The 20,251-nt window shown below is 39.5% G+C and overlaps 1 protein-coding gene across 11 annotated transcripts in view; it reads left to right on the top strand.

Annotated features, from left to right (window-relative positions):
• Positions 1 to 20,251, top strand: part of adgb (androglobin) — a 38,256-nt gene that overhangs the window by 4,435 nt on the left and 13,570 nt on the right. For 7 of the 11 annotated variants that reach the window (XM_026142551.2, XM_080290224.1, XM_080290225.1 and 4 more), the window contains 16 exons: positions 151 to 290; positions 1,783 to 1,866; positions 4,286 to 4,458; positions 8,191 to 8,267; positions 9,988 to 10,162; positions 10,585 to 10,678; positions 11,149 to 11,299; positions 13,666 to 13,708; positions 14,614 to 14,728; positions 14,836 to 14,899; positions 15,033 to 15,128; positions 15,534 to 15,645; positions 15,848 to 15,986; positions 17,710 to 17,824; positions 18,762 to 18,929; positions 19,864 to 19,993. In XM_026142551.2, coding sequence (XP_025998336.2) covers positions 151 to 290; positions 1,783 to 1,866; positions 4,286 to 4,458; positions 8,191 to 8,267; positions 9,988 to 10,162; positions 10,585 to 10,678; positions 11,149 to 11,299; positions 13,666 to 13,708; positions 14,614 to 14,728; positions 14,836 to 14,899; positions 15,033 to 15,128; positions 15,534 to 15,645; positions 15,848 to 15,986; positions 17,710 to 17,824; positions 18,762 to 18,929; positions 19,864 to 19,993 — 1,876 coding nt within the window. Of the gene's footprint in view, positions 1 to 53; positions 291 to 1,072; positions 1,146 to 1,782; positions 1,867 to 4,285; positions 4,459 to 8,190; positions 8,268 to 9,987; positions 10,163 to 10,584; positions 10,679 to 11,148; positions 11,300 to 13,665; positions 13,709 to 14,613; positions 14,729 to 14,835; positions 14,900 to 15,032; positions 15,129 to 15,533; positions 15,646 to 15,847; positions 15,987 to 17,709; positions 17,825 to 18,761; positions 18,930 to 19,863; positions 19,994 to 20,251 lie in introns of those variants that run through there. The other 4 variants (XM_080290226.1, XM_026142546.2, XM_080290222.1 and 1 more) reach the window with 4 other exon arrangements.

Here is a 20,251-nt window from a genome sequence, read left to right as displayed (position 1 = left end):
AAGTTGGAACTCCAAACTCCAAAATAATCTGCCAGATAATCATCTAAACAACACAAATCAATTGTTTAGCCCTCTTTTTTGTGGAGCACTCATTTTTTTACGTCGTTTTATTTTTCACTGTCTTTTCTTTCCTTCCTTTCTTTTTTTCAGGGTTGTTGGAGGAAGATATTAGTGGATGATTTTATGCCATTTGATGAGGACAATAACCTGCTTCTCCCTGCCTCTACCTGTCAGTCAGAGTTATGGCCAATGCTGCTGGCTAAAGCTCTAATTAAAGTGGCAAACACAAAGTGAGTTAACATATGTTCAGACAGAAACTTTATAAGTATTTTAGCACTACCCCAAGGAGCTGGGGAAATAATTTATAATCCTAATGTAATGCTGCTTTAGAACAGACCTCGAGTTTTTTGTAAGTAGCAGCGAATAAGGCCACAGTAAAAATACATCACACAGTATGCACCCCAAGACTGTACACTAAACCTAATTTCAGCAGGGTTACTGTACAGTGTTAAATTTTAATTTATTTCAATAAATATATATGGGGATAAACTATATATGCGTGAAAAACGGAGCAAGTCATTAAATCTGCTCACTTTGTTTTTTGTTATTTCCTCCCCGTCTAAGTGCATTGTAGATGTTTTCATGTTTCCAATTTTCACCGTGAAACTTAGTTTCAGGACGTTAATCTCTAAGCTGGCAAACATATGTGTGTTGCCCACATTTGTTGAAAAAATTTGAAGCTTACACACATGCACAAGAACCCCTGCGGAGTGCCATTTGCTGACTTGGCTGTACCTTCCCAGGACTTATCCTGTGTATTTGCCATGGGTGTAATTTGACAGTGTAATTTGGTGGCAGATAGACAATGTTCATGCCTCTGATGGGGCTGTTCTGTTGTCGCTTGAAGGTTGAGACATAGATGTTTCAGCTAGGGCAGAAAATAAAGAGTCTTCCTCATAATAATAATAATAATTTATAAGACATACGTTTTAATATAATAAATGTCTAATTTACCTGTTCAGGTGTTCGCTACTGCTTTTCAGAAAAACTTTTTGTCATTTTTTTGTGAAAGCTGAATATGAGGTCTCGTTCACTTTGGTGCTGAGCAGGATTTTTGGCAGGATTAAAGACTATGGCATTACCATGTAAGTTTTATGAATTTCACTTACTCGAACATAGCATGAACGTGGACTGGACTCCCAAAAGGACCAATTAAAGCAAGGGCAGCTGTCTCTTTCAAGCGAAAATTATGTGAGAAGGATACCTAATATAGACATTCTTGCACACACACTCCTCAGAATTATTTGAGCAGTTACAAGGTTTACCAACTAATGCAAATTCAACAATGCTGAATGTAGCCTGAACCTAAATTTTTGGTGTTCTTGATATGTATTAAAAAAAAAACTATACTATAAAAATGCCCAAGTCAGGATAATGTGACTCTTAGAATACTACTAGGTATCAATGACCTTTGTTGTCCTATTAGCTGTAATTCAAAAGCATGACCGGAAATTAATGACACAATCTAAACACAGTTCTTTACTATGTTTGAAAACAGAAAGACACATTCAATATTTCTTCTCAGTTAACAGCATTCTCATGATTTAACCACCCTGTCACCAATCACATTAAACACTTATTTCCCGCGTTGAAACCGTCACCTCACATGATCTGTTTGAGAACAGTGCCAGTGCTAAAAACGGTAGTTTGAGTGCTGTATCTGGTATGTTGCATATTTTGAACAAAAGAAAAAAAAAAAGTTCTTATGTGTTTGTTTCTCAGTTTGTCAGATGTCTGCGGGGGGATGGACCAGTTCACTTTTATCCACACCCTCACCAGCTGGATTCCAGAAACTCGTCCTATAAAGTAAGGACTTTAATGGTTGACCATACTTTTTGATCTATTGTATGATATGTGCTTTGTATGTTCTATGTCACTTTCTGTTCAATAAATTATACACTGACGGGATGCTTCATTAGTACACCTGTTCAACTGCTCATTAACACAGGTATGTCAGCCAATCACATGGCAGCCACTCATTGCATTTAAGGATGTCAATATGGTCATGATGACCTGATTTAGCTCAAAATGAGCATCAGAATGAGGAAGAAAGGTTATTTAAATGACTTTGAACGTGGCGTATTTGTTGGTGCCAAAAGAGCTGGTCTAAGTATTTCAAAAACTGCTGATCTACTGGAATTTTCCCACACAACCATGTGCTCCAAAAAAGAGAAACTATTCAGTGTGGAGGATATTGTCTTGGCAAACTTTAAGCCCCCTAGACATTCAAGCACAACAGCCACCTGAGTATTGCTGTTGACTACATCGATGACTTTATGTAATGTGCCATGACTCAAACCTCGCATCATCTCAAACTGGTTTTGTGAACATGACAGTTAGTTCACTTCACTCAAATGGCCTCCACAGTCACCAGATGTCAATAGATCCAATAGAGCACCTTTGGGAGTGTGGTGGAACTGGAGATTCAGATCATGGATGAGCAGCCAGTAAATCTGTAGCAACTGTGTGATGCTGTGATGTAAATACCAAAATCTCAGAGGAATGTTTGAAGGCAATCGGGGAATCCAGTACTGGCAAAGTGTACTAATAAGGTATCCAGTGGATATACATGGAATATATGTTCCGTTTACTGTGTGTCTTTGTTAACAGGGCTGATATTTTTAATTTTTTTATATAGTTTAAGGTCTGTGGCAAAAATAATGCAGAAAATTGCATCTGTCCTCAGAGATGGAAGGAGATATGTTGTATACTGGAGGGAGAGTAATATCAGTGTAGAACTGCAGCTCATCAGTGATAGAGCTTTAATGGGGCAACAGTATTTGTTGGTGGACCCAGGGAGTGTTATTCTCTGTAGCTCAGCAGGTTAGCTGTTGTTAGTGGGTCACCTGGGGAATCTTATCAGCACGTGCAATAAATGAGCATGACATTTGTTTGTGTTTCAGACTGATTAATGAAACATGAAGTTGTAGTTACTTATGCACTTGCCCACACAGAATACGCAGGATCTAATATACCTCAGTTACTGCAAGGTAGAAGTTCTGACAATATAAACATAGTAAATAAATATATCATTATGTTAAATATTATGTGACACTGTAAAGTACCCTTAGGATGCTTCTTTCTTTTGCTTGTAATATTCAATTAGACTGCTAAACACAAAGACGGTCAAAAACGCTAAAATAAATAACACATTTACATCCTCTCTGCCTGTACTAATAACAAGTAACTGTATATTAGTGCAGCTAATACTGCCACTTAGCAATATTAGCTCAAGTTGTTTTTATTCATGCACTGCAGCCCTAACCTTTCTAGACATTACCATACTGAGTTATGCATGAGAACTTCAGAATTGTTCGGACCGGACATTAAAGGACTTGGCTTTTCCTTTAAGCTCCACAGTACAAAGTCGATGTAATGTCCAATTGAGCTCATGCAAGAATAGAGAAATTGATTGCATGGAGAAGTCAAATGAAATGAGTTGGTGACACATGTTCATCTCCTGGATGCTCTGTCCAGTCATCACCTGTTTCCAAACCTTTGAAAGTGCAGACTGGTGAAGCTGGTATACCTGAACGACACTACAGACTTTTATTTTTGCTCATTCATTTCTTTGTGAGATGTTCAGGGGGTTTCTTGCATGTACTGGCTGTAGTATCAAGTCCACCTCCCCCACCCGTCCACCTCCACCCCCGAATCAGTGAAAAAGTCAATAATTTCCTTTGGATGCATGCTTGCTTTTTCACATGACTGTGTATACAACAGCCTATTGTATTGCAAACAAAGGGACAGTATAGGAAGAGGAACTGAAATTGCAGTTGTCACAAAGACACTAAGCAAAAGTGTACTTCATTTGACATCAGACACACTTAAAATTGGAATGAGTTACAAATAAAAAGGGTTTAACTCACAACTACTAGGGTTAAGCCTTGTTTCACTTTTCTGAGCTGAGCAGTTTCAGACCTGCTTTCCATTCATTCAGGCCTGCTTTCAGAACAAAATGACTGGGTGTGCATCAGAAATTAGTGAAAATGATCTATACCTATAGACCTTACAAAGGATAACCTTGGAAAAACGCGGGAGCATGGTATAATGGTTGTCAAACAACATCTTTATTGATATATACTCTGGTGTCAAAACTCATCATCAAGGGTACTGGTGACATTGTGAAATGTTTTCTATTTGGGGCAGATAGTTAACAAGTGATTACAGTGAAACTAATATAACCTGCTGTAGCCTGATAATGTTGTCTTTATCTCTCTTTCAGGTCAGTGTACTTGAGAGAAATTTGGGATTTCTTACAACACTCCATTCCTACATTTAAACACCTGGAGGACAGTTTGCCAGTGACGAAGCCTGAGCCCACAGATGCAGCTCAAGTGAAGGATTCCACCCTAAGTAGCAGCAAGAATCAGCTACTGGAGTCAGAGCAATGTAAAGGTAGATATTGTGCCTCAGTTAGACACAACAAGTAAGACACAAAGTCACAAAGAGGCAAATAATTATGCAATTATACATACTTGCAAACTTTTGTCTCAATTACACACTCTGCTTGCACATTTAATTGAGTGAGTAAGTCAATGCAGTCAGCCATTACTGTCATAATTTGTATGCACAGAATTGCTTTGCTGCTCAGTTAATTAATTTATCAGCAGAAGGTTTTAGAATCATTTCTGTGTCCTGTGTCTTTGTAACTGTGCTGTATTAATGGATTTATATGTCATGTCTACATTTCCTTTGGTGAATTAACAGCTATATGCAATATATATTTCCTTTCCCAAGGCACACCAGAAGCCAGTCTGTTTCTCACCACAATGACATAAAAAGGACAAAACTGAATTACGTGAAACTTGGTAGAGAGGTAGAGGAAGGTCTGCTTAATTTAAATACGGAGGTCCTGCTTAAAAGTTCACAAGTATAGAGTTAATGCTTATAGAGCTAAAGAAATCCAACTTGTAGCAATCACAGTTTTGGTCTAGGGATTTACTTTAGGACAGGACAGGCTTAAGACCTAAAGTCACTACTTTGCTGTACTGCAAAATGCCAAACTTTCTGAACTCCGTTGTCAGCCCTGGGGCCTCTTTCATGTTACATCAAGAATAACTTCCTGTCTTTTGTGAGGTCTGCCGCCCATATATTATGGAGTGCAGAGGGTTAATGTGTGTATGGTGGACCATGAATAAACCAGCAGAGGGAGCTTTAGAAGGGTAAATTATTTGGTGCTCCCGCAGGGCAGGAGAGCTTCCCCGGTCAACTGTGGGAAGATAAAAGTGAAACGTCCTCACAAATGTATTTGTTGCTTGGAGTTGTTTCAGGCCATAGCAGAAATACAATGCTTTTTAAGGCTGTACAGTTCATTTAAATGCTTTGCTCAAAATGCTAATTGCGTGGATAAATTAGCTAAGGTCTTGGTGTTGCATATTAAAGGTGAAGGGGCAAAACAGGTAATTATGAGGTAATTATGTGGAAGAAAAGCTTCCTCTTGTATTAAAACCTGCATATGTAATATTCAGAGTATTGAATTCAGAAATCCTTTTGTGATGTTTTGCTATTTTCAACTTCTATATAAATTAAAATCTATCTTTGTTTTGCTCTCACATTCACCCACCTGCTCTTTCTGACAGTAGACTGTTCCCTGTGCTCTGCTACAGTCTCACTTGTTTGGAATAACTCAAGTGTTGCATATTAACATAATGTGATGTCATGCATGTGAAGGTGGTATTACTTCACAAAACATTTTCTGCTTGAGGGAAATCTGCTGCATTGTCCTTTTCTACGTATGCAAACACTAAAAGACCCTACAGGTTTCTTCTATTTCGCTGTTTTGGTGCTTACTGTGAAATTCCAGTGAAATGCAGAAATTAGTAGTCAATGTGACAACAACTTCTCTTTTCAATTTTTAATGTGTAGCCTTTATATTAGCCTGGCGGTGTTCCCATCACTCTTCACCATGGTCGGCCAAATTGATTTTCCATGTCTCCTGGCCCATGTGCTCTTATATGATATACTTTTAAGATGCACTAAAGGGGGAAGAACTCCCTAAAGAACCTAAATATAGCCTCATTGTTTATACCCGTGGAGGACAATAGTGTTTTTTAATGTAATCTTTCTAGTCTGGGAAAATAGGGGTAAATGTAATAAAAGGATAGAGTGCAAATAGAAATACACAATGTATCGCCAACTGCTGCACCTCTAAGAAAAAACAAACATACAGCACGTGGAACACAAAAATTAGAAAATACACAGATATATAGGTCAACAATCTTCTTATAGTGTGAATGTGAGAGAGAGAGGGTGGGAGTATCTGTGTCTTTGTCTCAGATGTACTTGATAGTGAAGGTGTAAAGCTGCAATAACGCCCCCAGGAGCCAGAGGCAGACTGGCTTGATACCAGGACAACCGTGCAATCCACAGCTCCCAAGAGTACCGTAGACTTAAGGTCACACTTCTCTGCGACATCCCCGGAGGAAGGCCACACGACCAAAGGGTGAGAGGACCAGAGGCAACGGGAAGTTGACCCTGCTAGAGGCGGGCCACCCTTGCACGAGTTGAGATCCAGGTCCCAAGGAGGAGGTCCAAGCCAGGAAGTCGGCCAACGACCACACCAGAACATCCAGCCATGCACCGTGGAACCAACAAACAGAGAAGCCTCCAGTGGGGAGCGTTGACCATGTCCCACAGGGGCAAAGGCTCAGCGAGCTCCAGCCATGCACACACACACTCATACAGGCCGTTCGCTCACTCACTCTCACCTAGCAGTAGGTTTAAAAAATTATTTTCCGATTCAAATCGATTTTAGCTTGAATAACGTGATATTGATTAATTAAATCCTGAATCGATTTTTAAATATAAATGTATTTTGCCAGAAACGCCAGAATCTCAGGTTAAAGCTCACAAAACTATTTGAGAGCAGGTAAACACATTCGGCACAAAGATGTAAACACGGATCGTGCACCCAACAGCACATAAACAGACACGCCATCGGGTGGTGAAAGCTGACATCTCAGAGATTCTGATGCCGACAGGTTTCGTCACTCTCTGACCAAAATTCACGTCACCAGCAGCAAAAGAAGATCAAAGCTACACTTCACATTTAATAAACATTGTCATTAATTCCCTCTTGCTTTTGCTGTTTAAACACACGATAAAATCACACTTCCTGCACAGCTCTTTCTCTCTCTCATTGTACTGAATAGAATAGTTTGCCATCTCAAATCTCTGTTTTCTTCATTATTCACTTGCTTATTAAACATCAGTCTAGTGTTGTGTACAGTGCTATCGGCCTGTTGTTTTTTTTTCTTTTTCCAACAAGAAAGCCTAATTTTGACTGTTTAATACCAAAGAAATTTAAACTTTGTAAAATCATGGCAAATTGCAAAACGCTTGGCTGTGTCTCTAATAAAACCTCTGTAACTTCGCTCTGCTTCACTTCAGCAGCATCAGGTAATGTTCATATGTTGATTCATGGTTTTCTTCTGTTTTTGATGCACTGCAGAATATTTTTAAGGGGGTTATCTGCTATAAAAAGCCAGACCAGGGAAATTTCCTTCATGTTTTTCTGTGTTTTATCCTCAGTTACTTTGACACAAAGGCATCTGCTGTGATGAAGTCTCACACGTGTCAGCTTTGTTTTTATACATAGATATAAAAATATGGATATGTACTGATAAATGATCAGAATTATAATATTTCTAACAGTCTGAATCAAAATTGAATCGAATCGGGACCTTGTGAATCGGAATCGAATCGATTATAGAAATCAGTGACGATAACCAGCCCTACACTCACCGACCCACTAATGACACATAGAAAGACATAAAGACACATGTACACATATTGACCCCCTCCCCTTAGAGGTGTTGGCGAGCAGGTGCTGCCGCGAACCAGCAGCAAACTGGGACAAAGCCAAAGCGTACCACAAACTGCCTGTACGACCCCCATTCCAGGCAGGGGGTGTGAAACAGGTTGTAGGAAGCTATTTTGTGTATGGTATTTTTTGTCAGCTCTGCTTTCTCTTTTGTTGGATTTAATTTAATTGTTGTGTGGCGCTTTCACTATATTGATGTTACTATTTAGAATCAATCACATTTAGTCTAAAATTAGTTGTATATTAACACTTATGACAATGCAGTTTAACTGTACCTGTTATTCTTCATTGCGTGTGTTTCTCAGCAGACCCTGACATAGTGGTTTGTGCTGCCTGCTACCCTTTTCAACTACATAACGGTTCCTTTGGGTTTCGCCAAATGGTATGTCTTTTTAATATTCCTCCTAAAATGTTGACCACGCATATATGTTGACTCATAATGTGCAATTTTTAGTCTTCAGACTTTTGGAACTATGAAATTTCGATTTCACTTGCTAGAGATTGTAGTTAGGTATTTAGTGCAAATTTGCGAGGATACAAATTCACATTTTGATGTAACTGTAACATGCACATCGTGACAGGTTTAAAGTATATATACACAAATTTTATGTAATGATTTCATATACTGTACTGTGTCTTGAGTCAAGACTCATTTCTTTATATTTATTTAACTGTAATTTTCTAAAGGCTCCTGAGAAATAGTTCTGCAGGCTCTCCAAAGGTTTTTTGTATGTTAACCCACTTAACATGTAACTATGAATCATCCAAGCATTAATAAAATCACCTAATTCACAGAATGAACCAGTGTTGTATCCACACAACTTAGCAAAGAACCAGTTTCAAATGGTATCTTTAGGCACTTTGTTACAAGTGGTCTGTTACAAAAACACATAATTTGTTCCCATTTCCTGAGCTTAATCTTTGAAAAATGTGAATGATAACAGAGTTTGACAGGCATAAAACAAATAAATAAAAAATCTGACATATTTCAGCATAATTAGCAGTTTATCCTTAAAAAATCTGAGGCCTGAAAAATGTTTATAGCAAATGAACAGTATCTGAAAGTCTTGTGCTTAAGTAATATCCAGCAAAGATCTGGCACAGGACCTGAGAGACACACTAGACCCTTTACTTGAGCCATCTACTGTTCGTTGAAAGCTCATCAGAAATGGTCTCGGTGGAAAGCTGGCTGTCAAGAAGCCATTCTCTAGAAAGGGAAACAGCACAAAGGGCTGAGGTATGCCAAATTACACAAGAACTGGACTGAAATTCAGTAGCAACAGGTCTGATGGAAAATTTCCAAGTTTTACATTTTTGATTTAAAATGCCACCAGTATGTATGGTGGGGTTCATGACAGTGAGTGTCTACAGTTATCTGTAAAACATACTGACACACTGGAGTCTCTGTCATGGTTTGGGCCAGTTGTGTCGGAGATCTTTTCAAAATTGATGGTAAATGGACTGGTGCTTATATAGCTCATTGGCAGGGGTTCCAATTGTCAACAGGACAGTAATCACAAGCACACTGCCACTGCAGTAATTATACCTGGGTGGAAAAACACACAATGAAACTCAGTCAGGGATTGGCCTCCCCAGAGCCTGTACCTCCACATTATTGAAGCAGTGTGGGATCATCTTGACAGAGAAAGGAGCAAAACACATGCAAAGAAGAGCTTTAAACGTCCTTCAAGAAGCCTGGAGAACTATTCCTGAAAAGAAATTTTTCCCAAGAGAGTTCAGGCTATGATGTTTAAAAAAGTGATCATACCAAATATTGACTTTAAAGCTCATTAGAATTGTGCAATTGCTGTTTTTGCCTTACATACTGTATTTTCATGTATTTTGGCAGATGTGTCTGAACTTATTGCCTGAATGATTCTGTCCTCCATGCTAATATGTCGCTATGTTTTTAAACTAACACCTTAGATAATCACACAATATTGTTAAAATGCAGTGGGTGTTAAAGATTAAAAAAATGTTTACTATATACACCCCTAAACCTGATTGGAGAACAGTTTCTAATTATCTGCCAGAGTATTTTTTAAATATTAATGGTTGACTCCTGCATGCATGATTTCTGTGTATGTGTGTCGGTTATGCAGGCTAATTCCTCTGAATTTCTACGTCGTTATGGCCTCTCCTTGCTACACAGCCATGCTGTCCTGTTGACTCGTACCCGCGCATGCCCGCTAGAGTCACCACCCAAACCTCCACCTGTGCCCCGTTGGAAACTCATCCGTCAGCCCAAGGAGATCTTGGTCACTGCTGAACCAAAGAGTAAGTTAGAGGAAGATTGAAACAGGAAATGAAAGATGTTAAAATTAAGTTTGGAAAAAAGGCGGTGAAGGAGAATCAGGAGGAGTATGCAGGGGAGGATATCAAACAAATAGAAAAGCACAAATTATGCGATAGCGTGTAGGTGAATGTCATAAATAAATATGACTCCAACGAAAAGTGAGTGTTAATGCAGGAGATTTAGAACCTGCACTAGAGAGGGCATGCAGCACCGCATGCTGAAATGAAAATAGGAGTAGGGCAGCTACATTATTTCAGTTTTGAAAATAGCTGCTGGCTCAGGCATATCTGACATCAGCTGATCTCTGAGTGAAAAACAGAAAATGAAGTAAAAAGAGTCCGAGTGTGAAAAATCGGTGCTGGCATGATATGTAAAGGTTTTTTTTCTCTCCCTTTTTTTGTAGAGATCCCTTTGTCAAAACCAGAGCAGTTCATTGAGGTTGCCAGCCCTTTTCTCTCCTACCGTACCAGGAGCAGCGGGGGCTCAGTTCCAGAGCCGTGCGTACACTGAAACTGATAAATTTATAAATAACATTTTCTTCTCTCCTTTCTGATGTCTTTCAGTAGTCTATAGGTAACCTGAGCCTGACCTCTTTATAGAAAAAGGAAAGCATGATAACAGCTTCCATATGGAGGTCAACAAAGTACATCACCATTATCATAATACACCATTATCACCTGGTTTTTTTTTTACGATCTTACCTAACCACCATCTCGACTCTCTGTTATGAATGCATTCGTAGTAATTGAGAAATGTGAACTATGGGAATTTTGCTTTTGTGTTTTACAACCCACAGTGGAGTAAAGATTAGAGATTTGCTCCTTTTGCTACCGTAATACTATATATTTTTGTATCAACAAAGAAAAATGGCAGATTATAGAATGCAATGAGATCTGTGCATGGTATGATTATGATATGTTACATTTGCACACAACTTGGTGCTTGAATACGTGTCTTTATGTGTCAGAGAGACCAAGCAAAACACTCCCAGGAAGTGTTCCCACAGATCCCCTCTGGTCTCCATTACTGAGGAAGAGGAGACTGAATGTCAAGAAGGCCTTGAGCTTGACGCGGCTGAATGCACCACTAACTCACCAAACTGCACTGACAAAATGGAGGTATATAGCATTATGGTCCACGAGGGCGAAATATTTTCAGATTTCACAAATATTTGCAAACAAAGCATCGTTGTAGAACCGCTGTTATCCCTCAAATAGAATTTAAGCATCTGTGACCTGTTGGAATGCCAAAAAAGGAATGAATGAAGACATTATTTTATTTCTGCAAAAAGATTTGTTGCCCTTTGTCATGTCTTCATTTCATTGCTTTCCTGTTGCCTCACTCGTCTCTCTGCCCTGCATGTATGCGGTCAAAGGCTATTCAGAGTAGTTCTGTGTGTCAGTGACAACACGGCTGCCATCCCCCAGTCTCAAAGTCACTTCTGTTGTCTCCCAGCCAGGCCACTACTGACCAGGGGCACATCTGCACTAAAGAGAGAACCAGCTAGAAAAGGGAAATAACAGGGGGTGGGGATTCATTGTAGCAGACACATGCAGACAAAGAGAAGAGGGCAGAAACAAAGATAACAAAGACTAAAAAAAAGGGTGGACAACTCTATTGTTCAATTAAAATTTTTTTGGGGGAACTAAAAAAAATAAGAAAATATAAACAGAGTCACATTTGCACTGAAATAGATGAAAGCGGGGCAAGAAACTGGGAAGCGGGGAAGAGAGAATCTCTGGTGTGTGGTGGTGGTGAGCTGAATGCGTGGGTTTCATGCAGGGAGAGGTCATGTACTGTGCTGATGAAAAAAGCAGCGCAATTAGATGATGAGCCATCAGTGTCTGCGTCTCCTGGGGGCTTCATTATTACACTTCACTCCTAGCATAGGGGAAAAAATAGAGTTCATATTAATCGCCCTCTTGTGTAACTGTGACCAGTTATAGAGCGGTTAGGTTAGGGCAGTGTGGACATGCTAATTTGATGTGTCGTTTGATGTGTGTGCAGGCGTGTGTGTGTGTGTGTCACATGGGCCACATTTATCTAAAGTGTGTGTTCCTGCTCTTGACAAGCACATGGCAGGGTCACGTGTTGACAGACTATAAATGACATGAGAGGGGTTTTTTCTTTTGGTTTTTTTTTTGATCCAGCTCTATATTTCTATGAGAGAAGAAGGTGCCTTCACATGATGCGCGTAATACCCTAAATGCCCCACTCTCTCAACCGTAGTGTGGGTTAGAGCATTATGTTTCAACTTCTAATATGAGTATGGTAGTCATTAAACAACCAAGCACCTGCATAGTTTCAGTTTGCATCACTAATTACAGTTTATCTCAGGGGGAGAATGTTAAATTAGTTAAGAGTACATTGGAAATGCTTTAATTTGTCTGTGCAAAAATAAAACGGTGGGGTGGCTTTTGATAATGCCATCTTTCTCCCATCATGACTGTGATTTCTTTTGTGGAAAATTGCTGAAAAGCCAAAAGCAGCAGCTAAACTCCTAGGAGCCCTGTGTGTAAATTGTGTCTGTCTCAATATCTCCTTAGTCTACACAGGTAAAACAAGCAGCGCACCAAAGTGCCGTGCTGTCAGTGAACAGGACCTACCACAGACTGGAGCTCGAAAGCTTAAAGTTTTATGCACACAAGACACGTTGACATACGCGCTGACATTTTTGCAGCAGGAAAGTGTTGCTATACAGTGATGAAGAGGAGGTCAAGTGTGCCTCCCAATCACAATGCCTCTTTCCGTCTGTCTGGGTCTCTGGGTACTTATTCAAATATGCGGTGACTCACATACAGAGACACACACACTCACTCTGACTCATCAGAGAGTCTTGGCAGGGGTTGCTTTGAAGTTACACGACATGAAGATATATAATTCTTCTTCGGAGCTGAGTAAACTGTTGGACGTTCACCAGAATTTTCCCAGAGGGGAGCATTGTTTGAAATACATTTTTAAAAAAAATTCTTTTAAGGAGGTGGGGAGGCTGGAGGAAAGTTGGAGCCAGCTGATATTGGTGTACTAATTCTTGCACTTCTCTTTGATAGCTCTAATGCTCTTTTAAAGACCGCAGCATCTTCCTTCTTGCTCACACCAAACATAATGCTACTTGAAGCATATGATAATAACTAATTAGCTATGTTTCTTTATTGTGCTGGCCAGATAAGCATGAAATCAGGACTGTTTAGTAAATCCCCTCTCAGAGAAGCAACACACTAAACAACATTATAACTCCTCATCTGTCACTGACAGTCGGGGTAAATTAGAGCTGGTATTCCCTGTTGGTGTTTTTAGCAGGGGGAGGGGCAGACCCTGTCACATTAAACCGTGTCTCAGTGTTGGGTGAGAATGGCCCAACACCACAGCTGGCATGGAATCACTAGAGGGTGGAGGCGTATCTCTGCCAGTGCTACTCTGTCAGCAACACACAGTTCATGCCTCTCTCACTTTCTCTTTTTTCACTCTCTCGTTGTCCCTTTAGGTTACTGCAGAGGACAAGAAGAACAGTGATGACATCTCCAATGGTAAAAGCTGTTCCTTTGCAACACCAGGCCCCTAATGCGAGCTGTCTTTGAATCCCAACATAAGATGGCTTTACCCGAGGTCAAATATTAGACTGCCACAAATAACAAATGCCCCTTATTTTCAGTTTTTTCTGGATTTTTTATGCAGTTGACATATGTTATGGAGGTCTTCATTACTGTTTGACTCGAACGGCATCCATGCATCATAGTCCCAATTAATGTAATTAGACGTATTTTTATCTCTTGCCTCCAATCCAACCATCGTCCTCTCCGTGCTTGTAGCGGTTGGTCGAGACGTTTTGAAAAAGATAGGACTGAAATTATGCTTTGTGACAACCGGCCAATTCCCTGCCTCCTCTCTGCCCCCGTTTAGTTGCTTAGTAACACCTGCAGTTTGAGTTAACGGACCACCATTGCTCAACAGCAGAGACGGTGGCCCTCGCCACCTCAGCTTTCTGATCAGACTCTCGCTTTAAGTAGAGCTCGGGGGCAGACTGTTTGTATGTGTATGGGTGTGCATGTGTGTGTTTTTTGGGGATGTGTGCATATGTCTATGAGATGCATTGAGATAGTGGGAGTCGGGGAGTGGGAGTGAGGATGTGCATGTGCGCTTACACTGTGCCATTATGTGGGAGTTTGGCCAATTCGGCTCGCTGTGTTTAAGATAATGATTTGAGTCTAGGATAACTTGCTATGAGTCACAAAAGGAAAAGCGTTTAGTTACTGAATTTTGACAAAGAGGATATCAAGAATTTTACCCAGTGGCTCCACTTTCAGCTAGGTGTCTATATTCTACATGCATACTACGTTATACCAAATGACTAACACAAGAAAATGCATGTATATAAATGTATTATTACTCAGGAACGGTGCCACCTTATGTTCAATTTAAACTTTATTTGCAGATAGGCCCCAAACTGAAATCAAAGAGCCTGTAACTGAGGAATCCTACTATGCGACTAACAAGCCAGTCCTACAGAAGACCTGGGTTGACCTGGAGGACTTTGATAAATGCTTTCAGTGAGACACATATACATACATGCAGAAATAGGTTCTGATTAATATCATAATCGCTCATGCTAAAAAATAAAATAAAGTAAGCGGGGTTATTTGTATTCTAATTTCAGGACTCTCTTGGTGTTTCATAAGCCACAGACTTACCAGCATCATATTCAGAAATCACATTTTAAGGTACAGACTGTGCAAGTTCTATCTACGGGACTAAACTTTGGTTTTATTTTCCCACGTAACTGAATGTGCTTTGACATACAATTAGTAATTGTACGGGACATATTGTGATTAACTAAGCTGGTTTTATCTGCAGAATACTGTCCTCTCCAAAACAACAGTAGCCGTCAAATGCAGTGGATCATCCACACAGACACTTAGCTCCGGATCCCTTGCTGTAGCAAGCCCTGAAGTAAGCATGTAAACAACAGCAACACTCCAATATGCATACTAAGAATTGTCTCGACTTGTTATTCTGAAATTCATACTTTCTGACCCTTTTGGTCTCTGTCAGTCTTCCCCTCTCTTTGTCTCCTGCTTTGCCTTTCTCAGCAGCTGCTTTTTCTGACATTTCTTAAGTCTTTGTCTCTGTATCTCTCATTTAGGTGCCAACTATGAAGCCTCCACCTGTTTTTTGTTTTTACTTCTGTTTATTTGAATCCCCCACTGCAACCATGCTCCCTTCTCTTCTCTGAATTTTCCTTCAACTGCTCCTCCACTAAGCCACCGTTCTATTAGTTTATCTTCCATGTCTCCCGACGGCTTTCTGCTCTTTCTCTCTTCCACTTGTCCTTCTCCGTGTTTGTGTTTCTTCCAGCAGTGTCCAGAGGTGAGAGGCACTTATTACCTGTGTGTGGACAGCCTGCAACCTTCCCAGATCCTCATCAGCTTCTCTTCTCTTCTTCTCTGGGGACATGCAGCTGAGGAGAGTAAGGGCTTATCAGTGCACAGACACAGACACACATACATGGAAACACAAACACTAACTTTCCTCGCAGGTACAAACCGTGCATCAAAGACATATTTAATCTACATTTTGGGTTATTTTTATTTTTATTTTGTGAAACCACTGTAATTTTGTTCCCTGCAGAGTGCCACCAGTGCATTTATTTTTTTACTCCACTTTCACAGAACAGGAAATGTCAGCAGCACGTAGGTCTGCAGTTCTCATCGCCGTGCCACACTCCTGGACAAGTCTGCAGTCTCAGCTGCCAGTTCTCTCCATCAAGACCACCTCCACAAAGGCAGCTGTGTTAAACTTGCCCTCGGGGTAGGACAGCACTGATTTATATTAAGAACTGTAGAGTATTTTGATCAAAATGATAGTCTTAGATTAAATTTGCAGCAATGCCTTTGTAGTATCATCGTACTGTACTTATTATGCTCCATTGTTTCTTTTGCCTAGGATTTTGGTGATGCTATGATTTCCTAATAACACATTACACTCAACACACAATACTAAGTAAAAGCATTACAATTGTATCCATTCTAATCTCATCCTTATGTAGCTTTAAACCTTATCTTCTGACTTCATTGTCAAGTTATGTATTGAAACAAAAAATCAGCTGTTTTAGCATTTCTTAACACTTCAATTCTCCTCCTTCACATTTACTCTCATAATCCTAAATTACCCTAAGCGGTATGTAATTGTCATCACGGGAACTTGTTCTAATAATGGTGAATTTTTCCTTTTTTGTACAGCACCTGTGAGATCTTTTGACAAAGAAAAGAAAATGTTCATGTTTCACACTTGTTGGGATTTATACAGCTGAGCAAAGATCTGTTCTGCATAGCTGTAGAGCATCCTGCAGAGGGTACCCTGCAGAGGATATCTTGCCTACCTCAGATGCTCTGAAAAGCAGTAAAAAGCATCTGTCCTAGTCTCTATTATTGGGTGTGACTTGGCCTAGAAGCAGAGGGCCTAGTTTCTGGGGTCAGGTGCAGGTATGGAGGAGTGCAATTACCACTGAGCCATAATCACACACATAGCACTCAACTAACCATGCCCATAAACCTCATAGTATTAGCTCTCCAAGACATAATATCTGATCTTGCTTCTGGGCAGCAATCATTTTAAAGCTCTCTTTGTATGCCCATTTTCATATGTTAAACTTTATGGTCTCGCCATTCACATGCTGATCTGTGCTAATCTGTTAATGTTAAAGAGGTTTTTTTTCCATTATAATCTTGTTTTTAAGTCTCTTTTGTCTCAGTTTCTGTTTTAGTTTCTTCTCACTGTCTTCTCTCCCATACGCCTTATCTTCTTTTGTCTCGCTCGCATTTATTTCCCTTTTGAATGTTTCCACAGTACTAGCCCAGCTCTGCCTCAGTGCTCATCCATCTAGTTAGGGCTGTAATGGCTAAATTATGTAAAGCTAATGGGGCCAAGAAAGTGGAGCTCCACTCTCTCATGCCTGACCAGGCCTTGTGAACTCAGTTTGGTATTTGGTGGAGAGGACATTAGGCTACTGCACATCTGACTGTCTGACCTAGTCGGTATTATTTGACAGGAACATAGCTCCTCTAATGCAAAAAAAAGAAAAGGAATTTCTCTTTGATTTTGTAGCTTCTGTTAACAACTGCATGAATTACAGGACCCACGTTTTTGCACCAGACCATCACATTGTAACTAGTTAATGAGTGCTATTCACGTTCTCTGTCAGTAGCTTTAATTGTTAAATACAGCAAAATGTAAATAAAAACAAAATGCAGAAACACATTTTTTTTGAAATGTGGTTGTAGGACAAAAATAGTTGGTGATTCTACACAAATAGTTTGATTTTCTTTTGATTTCTTTATCCTAGATAGTTTTATAGTTGAATCTAAGAAGGAAACGTCACTCTGTGGTTGAACTAATGGCAACACGTCAGGCCCGGTGTGGACAGACTGAAGGTCACAAGCCAAATAGGCTGGAAACCACAGGTTTTAGGAAAGTGCAATGAATGAGTGATTGCTTTCAGAATGCAAATTTTTTTGTGTGCTCTTCCCATCAGGCGGCATGTGCTGTGCATCCACATAAATGCAGCATTGGGTTACCATGTCCACCTCTGCAGCAAGACACCATTTATCTTTGGAGAAGAAGAAACCATCATGCCACACCTTACAAAGGTGCCTTTATTTATGACAATGATGGTAATTCCATTGTAGTAAATGGGTGGCTTTCTGAGCGGTGGCGCTCCTTTCAGAATATTATCCTGCAGCCGTATTCTGCCACATGCTGCTACTAAATAGATGCACATTCACATTTCTGATATAAGATTTGACATGTAAATGGCTTTCTTTCTTTCTTTCTTTCTTTCTTTCTTTCTTTCTTTCTTTCTTTCTTTCTTTCTTTCTTTCTTTCTTTCTTTCTTTCTTTCTTTCTTTCTTTCTTTCTTTCTTTCTTTCTTTCTTTTTTATCTCCAGGAAAATTTTCACAAAAATAGAAGTGATCGCTTTGATGATACAGTATATGTAAATAGAAAGGGTCAAAGGGGCGCATACTGACTAAGAAATATAAGGGGTGGTTAAACACATGGAGAAACTAGCCCTCATGGTGTTCAATTTAAGCACATCTGTCATGATATTTTGTGGTGAAATCACTGGAACAGAATAAAATAAAGGGAAACTAAAGAGAATATGTGCTTTTTATCCTACCTCATGACATTTTTTTTTTTTTTAAAAGCAGAGCTTTTTGGAACATAGTGACAAAGAGGATAACATTGCCCTTGTTGCAATCTCCTCACTGTGGCATTTTGAAACTGGGCTTACTCCAGCTTCAATTTAAAAAATCACATCATGTTAGTGACTCTGCTCTCACACATTTTCTCTTACCTTTGTATAGCTGAATTTATATTTTTCATCTTTCTTTTGTCGATTGTGTAGCCTTAGCCCATCACTGTTTATGTGCATATAGCAAATGTTCTATAAGCAATTCTGATTTGATCACCATGGAAGTGCACCAGATTGTAGCATGATACACTGTCCTTGTTTACTTTCTGTCTGTGTAAACTCCCAACACTAAATAAAACTGAGATGCCTCCCAACTGTTCTTCTCTTTTAATAGGAAAGTGCCCATTTCACTGAGCAGGCCTCTTCCATCTTTAGGGCCCTGTCCAGATTGGTGGCTTCTTTTAGTGATAAGCAGCAGCAGCCAGCAGTAAGAAAGGGTCTGGAAGAAACTCACTGTCCCAGAAACATCAGCACCACCCAGGAAAAATGGGAGCACTGCAAGGTAGTTTGCTCATAGGTACACACAGATTCTATGTAGAGTGCATAGCTCAGCATCCTTTATACCTTTGGCAAGTCATTGACAGTTGACAGCTGCTAAATCTATATGTTGAAAAATTCGTTTTACAGTTGTTAGGCCATGTCTTTAATTTAGATTAGATAAATTACATTGATTTATGACTTTGAATGACCAGAAACTTAATTTATTATTGAACAAATATGTTTGGCTGTTATAGAAAATTAGTGTTGCTTAATTGACATTGATTTACAATAGCTCTGAGGAATAATCATTTCTGACTGGTCAGAATTTCTGAATTGCCTCAATGGAGTCCATATTTATGCGACTGTGGTGTCTTTTACTTGGAACCGAATGCATTTTTCACAAGCCTTACAAAGATACCAATGGAAGAAAAGGTTTTCATTTAAAGAATTTAGGTAGTGGTAATGACTGATGTGGGGTCTAACAACCCTCCTACACATGAAAGGCTATTGGTCATAGGAGCTATGGATTCACATAGTTACAATTTTGCAAAATGTGCAACCACAACAAAATGACCGTACATCCTCTTTAATTTGGTCATTGCTGCTGTCTTTCCTCCTTGGCCTTGTGTTACACACACCCAAATGGTCACATTTGCTGATGATCAATTAATTAAGTCTATTTGATTAGCAGGTCCTGGCTGCTACCTACCCTCCTAATTCAAATGGAAGCAGTAAAGGTGTACTTGGTTTTTCACACACTCCTATATTTTAAATAAATGACACATTGTAATGACACATTGTAATATGCCATATATTGGTGTTCATCTCAGGTTGTATTTAGGTGATTTTAAGACCTGCTCAGGCTTGCTTGCTTGTTATGTCCTGGTATGTAAAACCTTAGAATTGACAGGTGTGTTTTCTTTTTACCATGACTGCATGTGTTCTGGTGTTTGTAGGTGTTTAACTTGGCAGTTTACCACATGCTGCGTGAGGCTCTGGGGAGGAAGCTGAAAGCAGATGAGCAGTTTGCTGTACAAGCTCTCACTGCTGACCCTTCACTGTTCCCTGAAGAATACCCCCCTATATGTAGGTGCCACTTATTTGTTTGGAGATATTGTATGCTATCATGTTATATACATAACATTAGAAGCTCATAGATGTAATCAGTTGTGCTAAGCTTATAAAAGTCTGTATACCTAAATATATATACTAAATATATATACATATATATATATATATATATATATATATATTAGTACACATATATATATTTATATATGTGTACTAAACTCAGTAGCTTTAAACACTTTAGGGCACTGACTCATCCTAAGTAATTGTTCACAT

Source organism: Astatotilapia calliptera, chromosome 15, assembly GCF_964374335.1.
Source record: "Astatotilapia calliptera chromosome 15, fAstCal68.1, whole genome shotgun sequence".
Classification (NCBI taxonomy): Eukaryota; Metazoa; Chordata; class Actinopteri; order Cichliformes; family Cichlidae; genus Astatotilapia; species Astatotilapia calliptera.
The sequence above is the reverse complement of the archived record's forward strand: the minus strand, read 5'-3'. Positions and strand labels throughout refer to the sequence as shown.